The sequence below is a fragment of the Ambystoma mexicanum genome, chromosome 11, assembly GCF_040938575.1.
Source record: "Ambystoma mexicanum isolate Mex_15411 chromosome 11, UKY_AmexF1_1, whole genome shotgun sequence".
Taxonomy (NCBI): Eukaryota; Metazoa; Chordata; class Amphibia; order Caudata; family Ambystomatidae; genus Ambystoma; species Ambystoma mexicanum.
This window is the reverse complement of record NC_090934.1, coordinates 353,659,408-353,674,778: the sequence shown is the minus strand read 5'-3', so window position 1 is coordinate 353,674,778 and position 15,371 is coordinate 353,659,408. Positions and strand designations below refer to the sequence as shown.

Here is a 15,371-nt window from a genome sequence, read left to right as displayed (position 1 = left end):
ATCAAAAGATTTCACCGAACATTTCCTGACAAGCCAAAACCCCCGGAGAAGCCCGGTTTGGGAGGGGCCTTGAGGGGGGGTACTGTCATGATCTCTGCTTCCAAAAGGTCAGGGTTTTCCCAACTCCCTTGGAAGCAGATCCATAACCCAGGTTCCGAGTGCCAACCAGTCCCAATTGGGACCTTTTGGACCCAGTCCTGGCGCCAGTGGCACCAGGCTCATAAATATGCCCAGTCCCAGTGCTGGAAGCGCCGGGCTCATAATGATTGGGTGGACTTACCTGCAGCAGACCATGCTGCTTACTTGCCTGCCAGTTGAGCCTCTGATCCTCTTCTGTTTGGAACTACTTTTCCTGTTGGGTGGGGCTGGAGCCACTCCCTAGATTCAGAACACTGGAACTCTTCTGGAAGGCAGGAACTCTTTTCTTACCAGGAACTCTTTTCTTACCTAGGCGTGGCTGTGGAAGGAGACACCTAAGCACTACAGGAGGCTATTTAAACCACACCCGGTGGATGAATCTTGCTTTGCGTTATTCTGCACCCTCTGCAGCAGAACGCTCATCGTGTCTTCTGCATCCGGTCCTGGGCCTAAGGAAAAAGGCTTACCATCCTGAATCCAGTCTTCAGCAACACCTATAAAGACAAGAAAGAACAGGTTAGCATTCCAGCATCTGAAAGGCAAAGGCTTACCTACTCTTCGTGCGCTCCGGAGGTCTTCACACTGCATTCCGGCATCTGAAAGACAAAAGCTTACCAACTCTTCGCACGCTCCGGAGGCCGTCGGCGCTGCATCCCGCATCTGAAAGACAAAACAAGGTGCGTTTAAAGACATTGGGGAACTTTAATACTCACGTGCCATTACTCCTTTCCACATCTAACCCAGTGGGTATCCCGGCACCCTGCAGCTGCTCCGAACTTGTACCTGCAAAATAAAAAGACAGTTAGAGCGCATCGTGAAGCTGGCAACAAGCGCTTACTTACGTGCTTCCAGGCGCTTCTATTCATCACACGGGCTCCATCTTCAACTCACTTCAGCCCGTCATCCGCCATCGCCGGAACCCTGCAAAACAAGAGACATCATTATTAAAGACTTTAAAGACATTTGAGTTACTCGAAACTTACCGTTCGTGCAGTAAACGACGGACAGCAGTCCTCTGAAGTCAAGAGGCCTGCGCTACCTATCCAGTGAAGAAACTGGTTACAGCACCCTGCCCCGAGGCAGATGGAGAGCTCGGCATTCACTTACCTAAGGTGAGAGCGTTAACCTGTGGGGGTCTACAGGAGAGGAGAAGAGGAAAGAGATAGGGACACCCCAATAACCCCAGTTCATTAACCCCGTATTTTCTATCTGCAGACATCTTACTCTGCACGTCAGGCATACAGTGCACAGAGGTCCAGCCCAAAGAGCCAACCGGGTGCTGCACATCACCTTTGAAGATACGGTAGTCGCCCAGTCAAGACCGGCGCCTCTGCGAGAATCAGGTGAGCGTTACACTAGCTTCCTGGAATCCAATTCCTTTGAATCAGCCAAGTGCTGTCTGAGCTCAGGAGAGCAGGCATCATAAATTGACTCCAACATTTCAAGAGTCTTCATTCCCTCATAAGTGTTAACCCTGTAACCCTTAATCCATCCCTCTAAGTTTTTCAAACTTTCACTCACCTAGGTAGCCCAAGGGGTACCATCATGCTTTTTGAGGGTCCTAAACCTCTTAAGGTACTGGGAAGGGGTCTTCCCAAATCTAGCTATTAAAGCTAGCTTCAGACACTCATAATCCTTCTTATCCACCTCCCCCAACTCCATTACCACATCAGTTGCAACAGGGGGGAGCCTAGAGAACAACCAAGGAAGTAGCTCATTCCCTGTGATGTCCTGGAGCCCATGATTATATTCAAACATTTTCAACCAATCCAACACATCCAACTTAGGTTCATACATACCCACTAATTCCTTAGGCATCGGGGGTATTTTGGGACTGGAACTCCTAGAGGAACCACAAGAGAGAGAAGCAGTTTCCACAGACAACTTTTTCATTTCAAGTTCATGACTAAGCTCTATTTCTCTGAGCTTCAACTCAGCTTGGGCATTGATTCTCCTGAATTCTAACTCTTGATTCCGTTCAGATTGAGAAATAAAACGTTTGTATTCTAATTCCAGCTTCATTTTTTCAAGTTCAAAATATTCAGGATTACACGTGGGACCTGGTATAGGTCCAGTAGGTAAAGTTGGTAAGGCAGATGTTCAGGGTGGCTAACTGCATTAGGCTCACTTTCCTCTTCTGACTCATTATGATATGATATGGTATGATATGATATGGTATTTGTAACGCGCCTATACACAAGTGTTTCAAGGCGCGACGAGGCAGGGAGGGAGGGAAACAAGGGGAAGACAGACAAACGATCCTACTAGGCCAGGTGTCATTCAGATCGCGCAAGTGCAGAGGTAAGGGGAAAAGGAGAAAGTGCAGGGGGAGGAGGTGGGGGAAAGTGCAGTACAAGGTAAGTAGCATAATAAAATAAATAATAAATGATAAATAAAAAGGGCCAGCTGGTGGCAAGTGCGAGGTAAGTGCAGAGCAAGTGCTGGGAAGTGCTTGGAAGGGGGCTGTAGGGATACAGTGACAGTCCCACAGTGCAGGGGGAGCCAGGGGGGCAGTGCAAGTGGAGAGTGGCTGGGCCCTGGACCGAGGTCGCTGAGAGTGGCCCAGATGCAGGTTTAGTGCAGAATTCAGTGGGGAGTTAAGAAGGTTTAGCAGGGGAGAGGGAGAGCGAAGGCAGAAGCGAAGAGGAAGGTTTTGAGGTGCTTCCGGAACCGGAGATGGTTCTCCTCAAGTTTCAGGGAGGCAGGAAGGCTGTTCCAGAGGGAGGCCCCTGCTGCGGAGAGAGATCTACCCCCAGCTCGTTGCTTAGAGAAGCGGCTGACCATGAGGGAGTTGGAGACGGATGAGCGAAGGGCTCGTGAAGGAAGATATTTAGGAAGAGAGAGTTGAAGGTATTTAGGCCCCAGGCCCCAGAAGGCCTTGTGGACAATGCAGAGGGTTTTGAACTTAATCCTCGCAGCCACTGGGAGCCAGTGAAGAGATTTCAGTCCTGGAGAGATACGGTCCCTGGGCTTGAGGCCAAGGACAAGTCTCGCAGTTCTGTTCTGGATAAGTTGCAGAGGGCGGAGAGTGGAGGCAGGCAGATTAAGATAGAGGCTGTTGCAGTAGTCCAGCCTTGAGAGAACCAGGGCTCGGGAGACAGTGAGCTTCTGGGGGAAGGAGAGGAAGGGAAGAATACCTCTGAGGAGGTGCAGCTGGTAGTGTGACTTCTTAGAGACGTCAGATATATGAGGAGAGAAGGAGAGTGTGGAGTCGAAGATGACCCCGAGGTTTTTAGCCTTGCAGGTAGGGGCCGGAAGGGGGCCAAGGGAGGCCGGCCAGAGAGCTGCAGGGAAGGAGGGAGTGGGTGCGCCGATGAGTAGAATCTCAGTCTTACTGGCGTTAAGGCAGAGGTCATTGGCGGCACACCATTCCTGGATAGCAGACAGACAGTCAGAGATGAGGGAAGGAGAGGAGGAGGCCGAGGGTAGCCTGAAAATGAGCTGGGTATCGTCCGCATAGCACTGGAAGTGGGGGCAGAGAGCGGCGATGCGGTGGGCAAGGAGTGCCAGATACTGGTTTAAAAGCCAGGGAGAGAGGTTGGATCCCTGGGGGACACCACAGGTGGAGAAAAAGATGTCAGAGAGGAAGGAGCCCATTTGGACCTGGGAGGGTCGACCGGAAAGGAAAGAGGTCAGCCATGCCAGAGCCTGACCAGTGATACCCAGGTTATCACGGAGACGGTTGAGCAGGATGGCATGGTTGACAGTGTCAAAGGCAGAGGAGAGATCGAGCAGAATGAGAACACAGGGAGTGTTGGAATCGAGGTTCAGGAGCAGGTCCTCACGGATGTTCAGGAGAGCAGTTTCCGTGCTTCTGGCCGCTCTGAAGCCGGATTGATGGTCATGAAGATTACCAACAGATTCAGCATGGAGGTTGAGCTGGGAGATGGCCAGTTTCTCCAGGAGCTTGCCCAGGAAGGGAGTAATGGAGATTGGGCGATAGTTGGCCGGGCAGGAGGGGTCGGAAGAGGGTTTCTTGAGGAGGGGGTGCACAAGGGAGTGCTTGAGGGGGGATGGGAAGACTCCAGAGGCGAATGAGTGGTTGCAAAAGTCAGCCAGGGCAGGAGCCAGGGAGTCGATGTGGTCCTTGATGGTTTTGGAGGAACAGGGGTGAATCTGTTTAGACGAGGCTTTCATAGATCGGACTTGTCTGGAAACCTCATCAGCAGAAAAAGGTGGAAAAGCAGAGAAGGAGGGCGGAGGGGCGGCTGCAAGAGAGCAAGAGGAAGAGCCGGGAAGAGAGGGAGGGAGGAGAGAGGAGGAGAGCGAGGACAGGATGTCCTGAGTTTTTGAGATGAAGTGCGAGGCCAGTGCAGTGCAGAGGGCCTGGGAGGGGACAGGAGAGGTAGAGACTGCAGCAGGGTTGGCCAGCTCCTTGCAGATTTTAAAGAGTTCGGCCGAGTTGTTAGATGCCTCAGAGATGCGGGCTTGGATAAGGGCTCTCTTCTTGGTGAGAACGGAGAGCCGGTATTGCCTTTGGAGCAGGCGGCAGGCCAGTTTGTCAGAGGATGAACATGAAGCACGCCATTTCCTCTCTGCCACCCTGCACTTGCGTTTTAGGGTGACGAGATCCGAGTCGTACCAGGAGTTACATTTGGCTTTGGGCTTCAGGCGGATTCTCATGACGGGGGCAAGGATATCGAGAGTATCAGATATAGAGGAATAGAGCATGGAGAGGGCTGTGTCAGGGTGGGAGTCAGCCGAGGGGGGAGGAGGGGGCGAGAAGGTAGCAGCGAAAGCCTCAACTGACACGCGCTTCATGGGTCGGATGACCGAGAAGGTGGGTGGCAGTGAAGAGGGTGGCTTTGCCTGTGGGGTAGGGAGGGAGAGGTGGGAGGATAGGAGAAAGTGATCGCTGCAGGAGAGAGGAGTGGAGAGAGGGAGGGAGAGGGGAAGGTCAGAAGAGATCAGAGCATCAAGAGTGTGCCCTGCAGAGTGAGTAGGCCCAGACGGGAGAATAGAGAGTGAGAGAGAGTTGCAGAGTTCGCGAAAGAGACCAGTGGGGGGACAGGAGGCATCGAGGTGGATGTTGAAGTCACCGAGAAAGAGGAGTTGGGTGGTAGAGGACAGGAGTGAGGAGGAGAGGTCAGCCCACTCAGAGAGGAAGGAGGAAATTTGACCAGGTGGCCGATAGATAGTAGCCACGGTAAGGGAATGGCTAGGAGAGAGAGAGAGTCGGCAGACAAGACATTCAAAAGAGGAGTAGGTCTGCGTAGGAGTGACAGTGGCAGGAATCCACTCAGGGAAGATAAGGGCAACACCACCCCCTGAACGGTTGGGCCTGGGCACGGAGAGGATCTTGTAGCCGTCAGGTAGGAGTGTGTCGAAGCTGGTGGCAGAGCTGGCAGTGAACCAAGTCTCAGTGAGACCGAGGACGTCGAGGTCCAGTTCCTCAAGAAGGCGACAGATATCAGAGGAGTGCTTGATGGCAGAGCGAGAATTTAGAGTGGCAATGTGGAGAAGGTTGCCACCCTTGAAAAACTTCCGGGGAGGGGTACAGATCAGAGGTACGCCCTGCGGAGGTGTTAGAGAAGGAGTTGAAGAGGGAGCAAGAGAAGGGGCAGGGAGGGAGGGGAGAGGCAAGGTAGCCGAGGACAGAGGAGGGGGGACAGCGGGAGCGGAGAGGAAGTTGATGAGGCATGGGAAGCGTCTATCAAAGAGGAGAAGGTTGGCCTGAGGGCCTTGGACCAAGACGGTCCCGTTAGCATAGACATTAATGATGGCCTTAGAGTAGTGGAAAGGGGCCAAGAGGACATCCCAACGGGTGCCACCATTAATGGGAGAGGTGGAGAAAGGAGAGAGCACAGCGACCATGTGAAGGGTCCATAGGTCAGGTGAAGGCACGAAAAAGAGAATGTCAGTGAGAGTTTCCTTGGAGCAGGCGCTCGTGTAGGTGTCAGCGATAGGGAGGCCTGGGTTGGAGACCAGGATGTCCTTTTTAAACTTTTTCCTACCGGATTTAGTGAGGAGAGCAGGATAGTCAATAGAGAAGCAGTTAGAGTAGATAGGCGAGATAGAGAGCACCATGGAGTAGGAGGGGAGGCGGACGACACGAGTATGCAGACAGGAAGTGAGTGGAGGGCACTAGTTTAACACAATGCAGAGCAAACAGAAATGCGTAGGTCAGGGCCACCTAAGTTTGAGAATCCTGCGAGGGGAGAAAAGCACCCTAGTTTACCCAAAATTTGGGATAGGGGGGCGAGGCATCATGCGGATGAGGTGAGCAAAGGTGAGGAGGGGTGGGCCGGAGAGCGGAGGAGCTGGCGCCTGGCGTCCCCTGCGGACACCTGCAGACACACAGGGAGCCGCACTGTAGGAGTCGCCCTTGGCCTGGGGCCCTTAGCCGCGGGGGCTGCCGGGCAGAGGGCTGCCCAGGAGGGGGGGAGATTATAGGCAGAGGGAGAGGAAGGGGGGGGTGTGGGCGGGCAGGGAGGCAGGGAGGGAGGGGAAGACCAGGAAGTGGGAGGGGGGAGCAGGAGCAGGCCAAACACCGCGCTAGGAGCGCGAGGAAAACAATTCAATTCAACTTTCTTTTTTCTTAGTTTTTAAGGCACAGAAAACACAACACTCACGGAGGCCCAGGCAGGGCTTTCCAGGCCTGCTGATCCCCTCAGGCCACCGGCGACCGCTCTCCACGCTCAGCTGGAGAAAAGAAGCGAGCGTGGGGAACGGCCGTCGAGTAGGCCAGAGGGGAGGCAGGAAAAACAGCCAATCAGAGGGGGGGGTGGGCGGGCAGGGAGGCGGGGAGGGAGGGGAAGACCAGGAAGTGGGAGGGGGGAGCAGGAGCAGGCCAAACAACGCGCTAGGAGCGCGAGGAAAACAATTCAATTCAACTTTCTTTTTTCTTAGTTTTTAAGGCACAGAAAACACAACACTCACGGAGGCCCAGGCAGGGCTTTCCAGGCCTGCTGATCCCCTCAGGCCACCGGCGACCGCTCTCCACGCTCAGCTGGAGAAAAGAAGCGAGCGTGGGGAACGGCCGTCGAGTAGGCCAGAGGGGAGGCAGGAAAAACAGCCAATCAGAGGGGGGGGTGGGCGGGCAGGGAGGCGGGGAGGGAGGGGAAGACCAGGAAGTGGGAGGAGGGAGCAGGAGCAGGCCAAACAACGCGCTAGGAGCGCGAGGAAAACAATTCAATTCAACTTTCTTTTTTCTTAGTTTTTAAGGCACAGAAAACACAACACTCACGGAGGCCCAGGCAGGGCTTTCCAGGCCTGCTGATCCCCTCAGGCCACCGGCGACCGCTCTCCACGCTCAGCTGGAGAAAAGAAGCGAGCGTGGGGAACGGCCGTCGAGTAGGCCAGAGGGGAGGCAGGAAAACAGCCAATCAGAGGGGGGGGGGGTGGGCGGGCAGGGAGGCGGGGAGGAGGGGAAGACCAGGAAGTGGGAGGGGGGAGCAGGAGCAGGCCAAACACCGCGCTAGGAGCGCGAGGAAAACAATTCAATTCAACTTTCTTTTTTCTTAGTTTTTAAGGCACAGAAAACACAACACTCACGGAGGCCCAGGCAGGGCTTTCCAGGCCTGCTGATCCCCTCAGGCCACCGGCGACCGCTCTCCACGCTCAGCTGGAGAAAAAAAGATTATCAATACTTTGATTCAGATCAATACCATCACTGTTATCCACATTTGCTGAGGGGGTAGATTCCCCTGTACCACCCAGACTTTGATTTTCTAACAATCTGTCATGATGCCTACCCCCGGAGCATCAGGCCAGGCCCAGCACCCCCGGAAGCAGGCATCATGCCCTCGGGTAAAATCCCAGCGGCCCCTTATAGGGACTCTTTGGACTCAGTCCTGGCGCCTTTGGCGCCAGGCTCATGTTGGACATCAGTCCTGGCGCCACAGGCGCCAGGCTCATAAAGGGAGGTGTTTTGTGCACTTACCTGATGCAGACCATGCTGCACGCTTCAGGCCTCCCTGAGACCTGAAAGGGACTATTTTTTCATAGGGACTATTTTTTCACTCGGGCGTGGCCAGGGAAGGATACATACCTAGTTGGGGAAGGAGACCTACCTGGGACTTCTTTGGAGGCTATTTAAGCCACGCCCAGACAGCAGCTCATGCTTCGCGTTGTTCTGCTTCCTGCAGCTTAACGCTCACCGTGTCTGCTCCTGCTCCTGGACTACAGCCACGCCCGTCTTGAACCTGGAAGACCTGCAAGGAAGGAAGAGAAGAGAAAGGTGAAAACCAAGGATTATTTCAAGCTTCTTACCTGCATCCGGAATCTTCTCGCCAGCATCCCTGAAGGAAGACTTCAATTTAAAAGCATCGCGTTTCTCGCTGCAGCGCCACGCTTCACTCACCTGCCCTGTCCTCGAGACATCTCCCAGCTCCATCGCGGCTGTCAGCATCGGACGCCACATCTCTGCACCTAGGGGAGAGAGGAAGAAACAAAAGGTGAGCAGAAGGACACACAGAAGGAAAGCCTGATTAACAGCCATAATACTTACCGGCTTTTCTTCCACATTTTGGGTCGGCGCCGCCCCGTTGGCAGGTACCGTACCCCGGCCCCTATGGGGAAAGGACTAGAGACATTTCAGAGGAATGATAAGGACATCTAGAGGGATCGCCCTCATTACTACTCACCTCGGCAGGTTAACCCCTCGACGCATCGCCTTCATTCTGCACCTGAAATAAAGGACAGATCGCAGGTGAGAAAGACAGCATAAAGGGGGCCTCACTTGAACTTTGAACTTTCATACTTACGGCGCATCGCTCAGGAAAGTCAAGTGGATTTTGCCAGCGCCATTCTGAAAACCAGTGAAGTAACTGGACGGACGCGCGCCCCTGCACCAGAAGCAGGATGGAGAGTTCAACCTTCCAAACCATAAGAAGGATATTCCTACGGGCCAAGGAAGCACGATTTGGAGGTCCTGTCCAATCGGTGTTCCAGGTCCTGCGCATCATGCTAGAAGAGGCTGCAGTAATCCAGACTAGATCAGCGCCCCAGTGGGAACCAGGTGGGCGTTACACAATCTTTCTATAAATTCGATTTTCTTGCCCTTCCCAGAGAGGTTCTTATGTCTACACAATACTTTCAAGCAATCAGCAGTTTTGGCAGACAATGATTCTAGGGTATAACTTTCCATAGTAGACAGGTTTAGAAAATCAGCTTTTTAGTGCTAAGCTTTGTGGTTAGTTGTCCTAGAGTATCCCAAAGCACACTAAAGGGTATACTCAATACAAATCCCACCGCTGTACACCAGTGTTAGGCAGAAACCTGTGGTGACCACTGCAAAAGATTTAAGACTACAGGTGTTTGGCAGTAAACCCACTTGGTAGCAGTCTGTACCACACGGATTCACTTGGTAGCTGTGGCTGAGCAGTCAGGCTTCCCTCAAGAAGAGTTAGGCAGTATACAGAGCATACACAATAGGGCAGGTAGACACAGTAGAACAAGCAAACACTGACCAGAGCTTTGGTGTAAAAGATATATAGTTATTTATTTAAAAACACATCTATAAAAACACACTGGCACTAATATCAAGCAATTTCAAAAACACAGTTACTAAAGTATATACACTCCCTTAAAAGAGTATTAGACAAGTCTTAAGTAAAGCACCACTTATTTTCAGACAGCGGTGAGCGCTTAACGCAGATGGCACTCTAATAATTCGGTTAAAAGGGAGAGAAAGGCAGAGCATACATTGAAACAGATCCCAACACTTTCAAACGAACACAGCAAGAGAGGAAGGCAGAATAAAACCGTGAAGTTAGAGTTCAGAGAGCCAGACCCACTTTCAGAGGATCAGAACGAAATGTGTCCAAGGTCACACGGTTGAAAAGTGCACAAAAGTCTCTAAAAGGTTCAGAAAGAAGTTGGACCAAAAGAAAGGGACCAGTTAGATGGTCAAGAGACCAGCCCAGTCTAGAAGGTTAAGGATTTACTGTCACCTTGTAGCAATCTATAGAAAGGGAGGCCAGGCGGACACAGTACCTTGAAATGGTGAGAACACTCCAGCGGGGGCAGTTGCTCCTGGCAGCGGTTGCGAGTCGGTGCTTCATCCGGCAGAAGAGAAGATCTCGTCGGGGAGGAAAGCAGGAGGTCGTTGTACTGCCAGGGAAGAAACCAGCCGCTGAGTTTGTCGATTCAAAGGAGCAGTCCTTTTATTCGCGGTTCAGTGGTAAGTGGCTATCCGGTTGCCGGGGTGCTTGGCACGGGCAATTCGACCACTAGACGTCCTGGTAGGCGAAAAGGAAAGCGAACTGGTTGTCCCCACCAGCTCAAGGGGAAGAGACTCTCCGGCAAGATATCCTCTGTCGTTGGGAAGTGGTGAGACGGTTCAGCACTGCTCCACCGGTGGTGTCGTCGTTGCAGGTCGGCTAAGCTTCTCCCTCTTCGGATTTTCAGGTCCTGTGGCGACTTCTGAAGTTCCAGTCCCAAAAGCCCTGCTTTTATGCAAGAAACCCCCATTGATTCAGCCTAGCTGTCAATCAAACATGCTAAGTGGTGAGCCGGCCGACTCACCACTTGGGCCAATCACACAAGAGTGCGACTTGAGTTGCCAAGGCAACTCAGTCCACGGTGCCTAAACCCCCTCCCACACCCCCTGTGGTACCCAGACAGAGTGGCACCGCTTTTGGAGGCTTCTGTGGAGAAGCCCGTCAAAAAGTGGAACAAAGGGCTCGACTTGAGTTGGAGTCACAGAAGAGAACACAAATGCCATTTTAGGATCGAGTTCTGGCAAAAAATACCAACCGGTGAATTCATAGTAAATAAATAACCCGGCGGTATGTTTGAGGCTATAGGAATTAAATAATTAAAGTTGGTAGCCTCGAACAATGGGAAAATCCCATAGAGATATATTCGTGGTTGAATATAAAAAGTAGCATCCGCTGCCACCAGCCAAAGCTCGATCGGGGGGACGGAGACGTGCCCCCTCGAATAACAGACCCCGAGGCAATCGAATTGCCCCGACCAGTATGTCCACAATATGATGGTTTGTACTGGTTTCTGTTCATAATTTGGGACTAGTAAAGCCAATGGTGACTTTACATGCCCTGGGAGACAGTAGTCAGTCCCAGGGTATGGAGTCTATGGTGGGGTGTCACTATGACACCCCTGTGTCACTGCACTGAGGGTGCTGTGTAACACACATAGTAAAAACACATGAGACCCTATGGAGTAAAAGACCCCATAGCCCATAAAACACATTAACAGTCAAAGGAACCCCTCAAATCATGTCCAAGAGTGTGAGGAAAAGAGTCTCACTCTTGGCAGGAGAAAAAAACAAACTCCAGAAATCCAGCAAAGCTGCTGGGGGACTCACTAGGTTAGGAAAATCAGCCTAAACAGAGAATTCTCCCTAACAGTGTTTATAATTGAAAAACTCTCAAAGATAACATGTAACAATTGATTATTTCCACACGGGCAATGAAGTCTTCAGAGGTTCAACAGTGTAATAAAATGGAAGCCTTCACAACTTGGAGGTTCGGAGCACGAAGTTGGTGATGCTCCACAGGAAACATAACTGTAAAATATTTTCTCCAATTTGTGACAGGCTGCAGACACCGTTTAAAGATATAAAAAGAAACGGTGTACCCCGTGTGTTCCAAGGATAAGCAAATGAGAGGCAGTGCGGCTCCCAACTGTCCTACAAAACTTATATTGCAACTTTAGAATGATAAACTGATGAAGAATCCCTGTAGTAAAGGAAAATCCTATAAAAAATCGATAAACTTTGCACTCGATTTTAGAAAACTGAATATTGAGTTTTATATTTCACACTTAAAAAGTAAGCAGAACCAAAGGTTTTATTTTATTTCTAGAAAACAGAACAAGCCTATATTTCCTTCATCACTACTCTAAAATGCTGAATTTATATTTCCAAGTTTTGGGAAAGTAAATTATTTAATTAATGGATTGCCAAAGAGAGCAACCCGATGCAAAACTGAGTTCTTTCCAGGAACAGAAATAAAAACATTTTGTTTATTAATTAAAAATGCAGCAAACACACTCCTGGTAAAAGCAAAGTAGTCAACGCATTATACTCACACTGGTAAACAGCTGCTCCATTGTTGTACAGCACAATGTAGAGCGCCAATGTAAGTTGAGGCACGTTCTCGATGAATGTTTCAAACAGCCGCAGCATGCTTATGTCGTGTGTAAGAAAATAAGCATAATCAGTATATGCCTGAGATTGGGCCCCTTTTCTGTATGCATAGAATCCCACCTCCAGAGCATGTGTACACCTGCAAGAGAGAATGTATTTAGTGGTGTTAAAAAAACAGTGAAACAATAAATGATACATGTCCTTTAGAACTTACATGCAACATGCAACACTAGCGTGGTATTACACAAAACATACACAAAAGCCAATGGTGAGCAGATTGTGCAAAACAGAGCTTTACCTGGAACCTCATTAAAGAAACTTTGCACTGGTGCAAATGCAACTTTGCACGGTATAAGCACTAGAGCAAAAGTTGCCAATACAAATTCATTCAATGCGTTTTTACACTACTAGCCCTATTGCTAATTATTGTGCCCCTATTAGCACTACGGCACACCTTGCCCTGGTACATTAAAGAATACATTTTTCCCAATAGGGAAGGGTTTCCGTACTGCTTGCACTCACACTGCTACAACATATCAGCAATGCAGAATTAAAAAAACGGAACCACTTTACCGAAACCACTGTGTACCCTCAAGGAGCATCTGCCTCACAACGAGCTTGATATTATGCAGTAGGCTATACCCGCCTGCCCCCAAAAATAGCTGTAATTCCATATTGAGTGCTAGATAGAAATATGTTGCACTAAAAGCCCAAGTAACATCATGGCAATATGTTTACTAAGGTCAAGAATCTTCCCGCAGTGGTGAAGGTATTATTTGTTTACATTTCCCCTATTACGTGGAGCTCTGGCACCACCTATAAGCCAAACATACTGGCATATGAGTACAGGCAGGAGGTAGACGAGATGCGAGGAGGATCTCAAAGCGTGTTGGTGGAGTTTGTTTCTTTTTAAAACCATTAATCGGCCATAGCCATTTGCCACCCAATACCCACCCAAAACACCCACTGGGATCTCTTTGAGATAGCTCTATTGCACAGTAACATCACTCGTATAACAAAAATATGTCCTCTATACCCAGTCATCACTTGAAAGCTAACATAAACGCCTGCAAATTAATGTTTGAGACCCACAGCATTTGTAACAGAAAGGGTAAAACGGCTTCTGTGCACCGCCGTGAATGAAAATCCTATTACTATATCCATTGATGTTAATCTGAAACATTCATTTGCAGACATTTTTGTTCGTTTTCACTTAATTCCTGGGTATGTAGATTAAGACTATGCAAGAAACCCAATTGTATTTGTGATAAACTAACCACTATTATCAGGCAATCTATGACAAGGAAGAACAAGTTACTTTCTTACCTGGTAACGTTCTTTCGACGGGATGTTCCTCCGACGTATTCCTTATCTTTGATATACGTTTCCAGCTTGCTGGCCTCGGAAATTTTTTCTCTGTAGAGGGCGCTGCGCGTCGACGTCCGCCGAGTCGATGTCCCTCGACGGCCACCGTATCGGCGCCGACGTCACCATGCCCATAAATAGACACGCGCTGCGTCCGTTACCCAGTTCCGTTTTGTAGTATAAGAAAGACATGCCTGAATTGGTTAATAACCTTGAAGGAGCGAAAGCTGCAACCACAAGGGAAGTTATCACTGCGGGGATGGATGGGAGGGGCGATAAGGAATACGTCGGAGGAACATCCCGTCGAAAGAACGTTACGAGGTAAGAAAGTAACTTGTTCTTCGAAGGGATTGTGTCCTCCGACGTATTCCTTATCTTTGATAGACTCCCATAGCAGTGGTATGTAATTGGAGGAGGGAGTGATAGTGTTATATATCCCTTTAGGGATGGACCAAGTGTAATACGGCTTTGCCAAATCTGGTCTCTTGAGCAGTGGAGGAATCCAGGTTGTAAAATTTTGTGAATGTATGTGCGGACGACCATGTGGCAGCCGCACATATGTCCCGGACCGTTACCCCTCTCTGGAGAGCCGAAGAAGCTGCAATACCCCTGGTTGAATGAGCCCTGAGGTTTTGGGGTGGCTCTTTCCCTGCTAGTCTATAACATTCCAGGATGGCCAAGATAATCCACCTGGAGATGGTTTGTTTTGTTATGGGTAGTCCCAACTTGTGACCTGAGTATCCTACAAACAGCTGGTCTGCTTGCCTGATTCTAGCCATTCTGCTGATGTAAAAGCTGAGAGCTCGCCTAGGGTCCAGCCTGTGTAGCCTTTCCTCCTCTTTCCCCGGATGGGGAGGAGGGTAGAATGAAGGCAAGGTAATTTTCTGAGTAATATGGAATTCAGAAACTACCTTTGGGAGAAAATTAGGCTTCACCTGGAGGACAACCTTGTCCTTGTGGAAGATTGTATGTGGGGTTTACAGGAGAGAGCTTGAAGCTCACTCACCCTTCTAGCCGATGTTAGTGCTACAAGTAGGACAATTTTATGTGTGAGAATCTTAATGCGCAAGAGTGAAGTGGCTCGAATGGAGTGCCCATTAAGAAGTTTAAGAAACCTGGAATGGTTTTGGAGGGTAAACATTAGTCAGACCCTTGAGAAATTGTACCACTAGAGGAATTTTGAAATACGATGGTTCCTCCGCAGTGCGCTTGAAGATAGAAAGCGCTGCGAGATAGCCGTTTACAGTGTCAACTTGAAGGCCTGAGTTTGCCAAGTAGAGTAGAAACGATAGCACCGTTGGTGTACCGCATGAAAAAGGGTTGATATTCTCTTCCCTACACCAGCTGCAAAACTTGTTCCAACGGCAGCGGTATAAAGACTTTGTTGCTGGTCTTCTGGCCGAAAGCAACACCTCCATGACGTTATCAGGGAGATCCAATCCTTGTACCTCAACCTTTCAGAAGCCAAGCGTGAAGGTTGAGGGTTCTGATGTCTGGATGGAGAACCTATCCTCCCTTCTGTGAGAGAAGATTCTCTTTGAGTGGAAGACGAATTGGAGGACAGATGGACATATCTAGAAGGTCCGGGTACCACGTTCTCCTGGCCCAGTCCAGGGCAATTAGGATCATGGTTTTCCGGAATCTTCTCAACCTCCTAATCATTTGAGGAATAACAAGGACTGGTGGAAACGCGTAAAGGAGTGGAAACTCCCAGTCCACTACGAACGCGTCTCCCAGAGCTCCTCTCGGGGGAAATTCCCTTGAACAGAACAGATTGCACTTCCTGTAGGTGCTTGTGGCGAACAGATCCACCTGA

General features: G+C 50.1%; 1 protein-coding gene across 2 annotated transcripts in view; it reads right to left on the bottom strand.

Moving 5' to 3' along the window:
• Window positions 1-15,371, bottom strand: part of XKR8 (XK related 8) — a 245,027-nt gene that overhangs the window by 86,330 nt on the left and 143,326 nt on the right. For both annotated transcript variants that reach the window (XR_011279632.1, XM_069623064.1), the window contains exon 2: window positions 12,133-12,329. Coding sequence is in view for 1 of the 2 variants with exons in the window: in XM_069623064.1 (XP_069479165.1) it covers window positions 12,133-12,329 (197 nt within the window). In the remaining variant the exon portion in view is untranslated. The remainder of the gene's footprint in view (window positions 1-12,132; window positions 12,330-15,371) is intronic.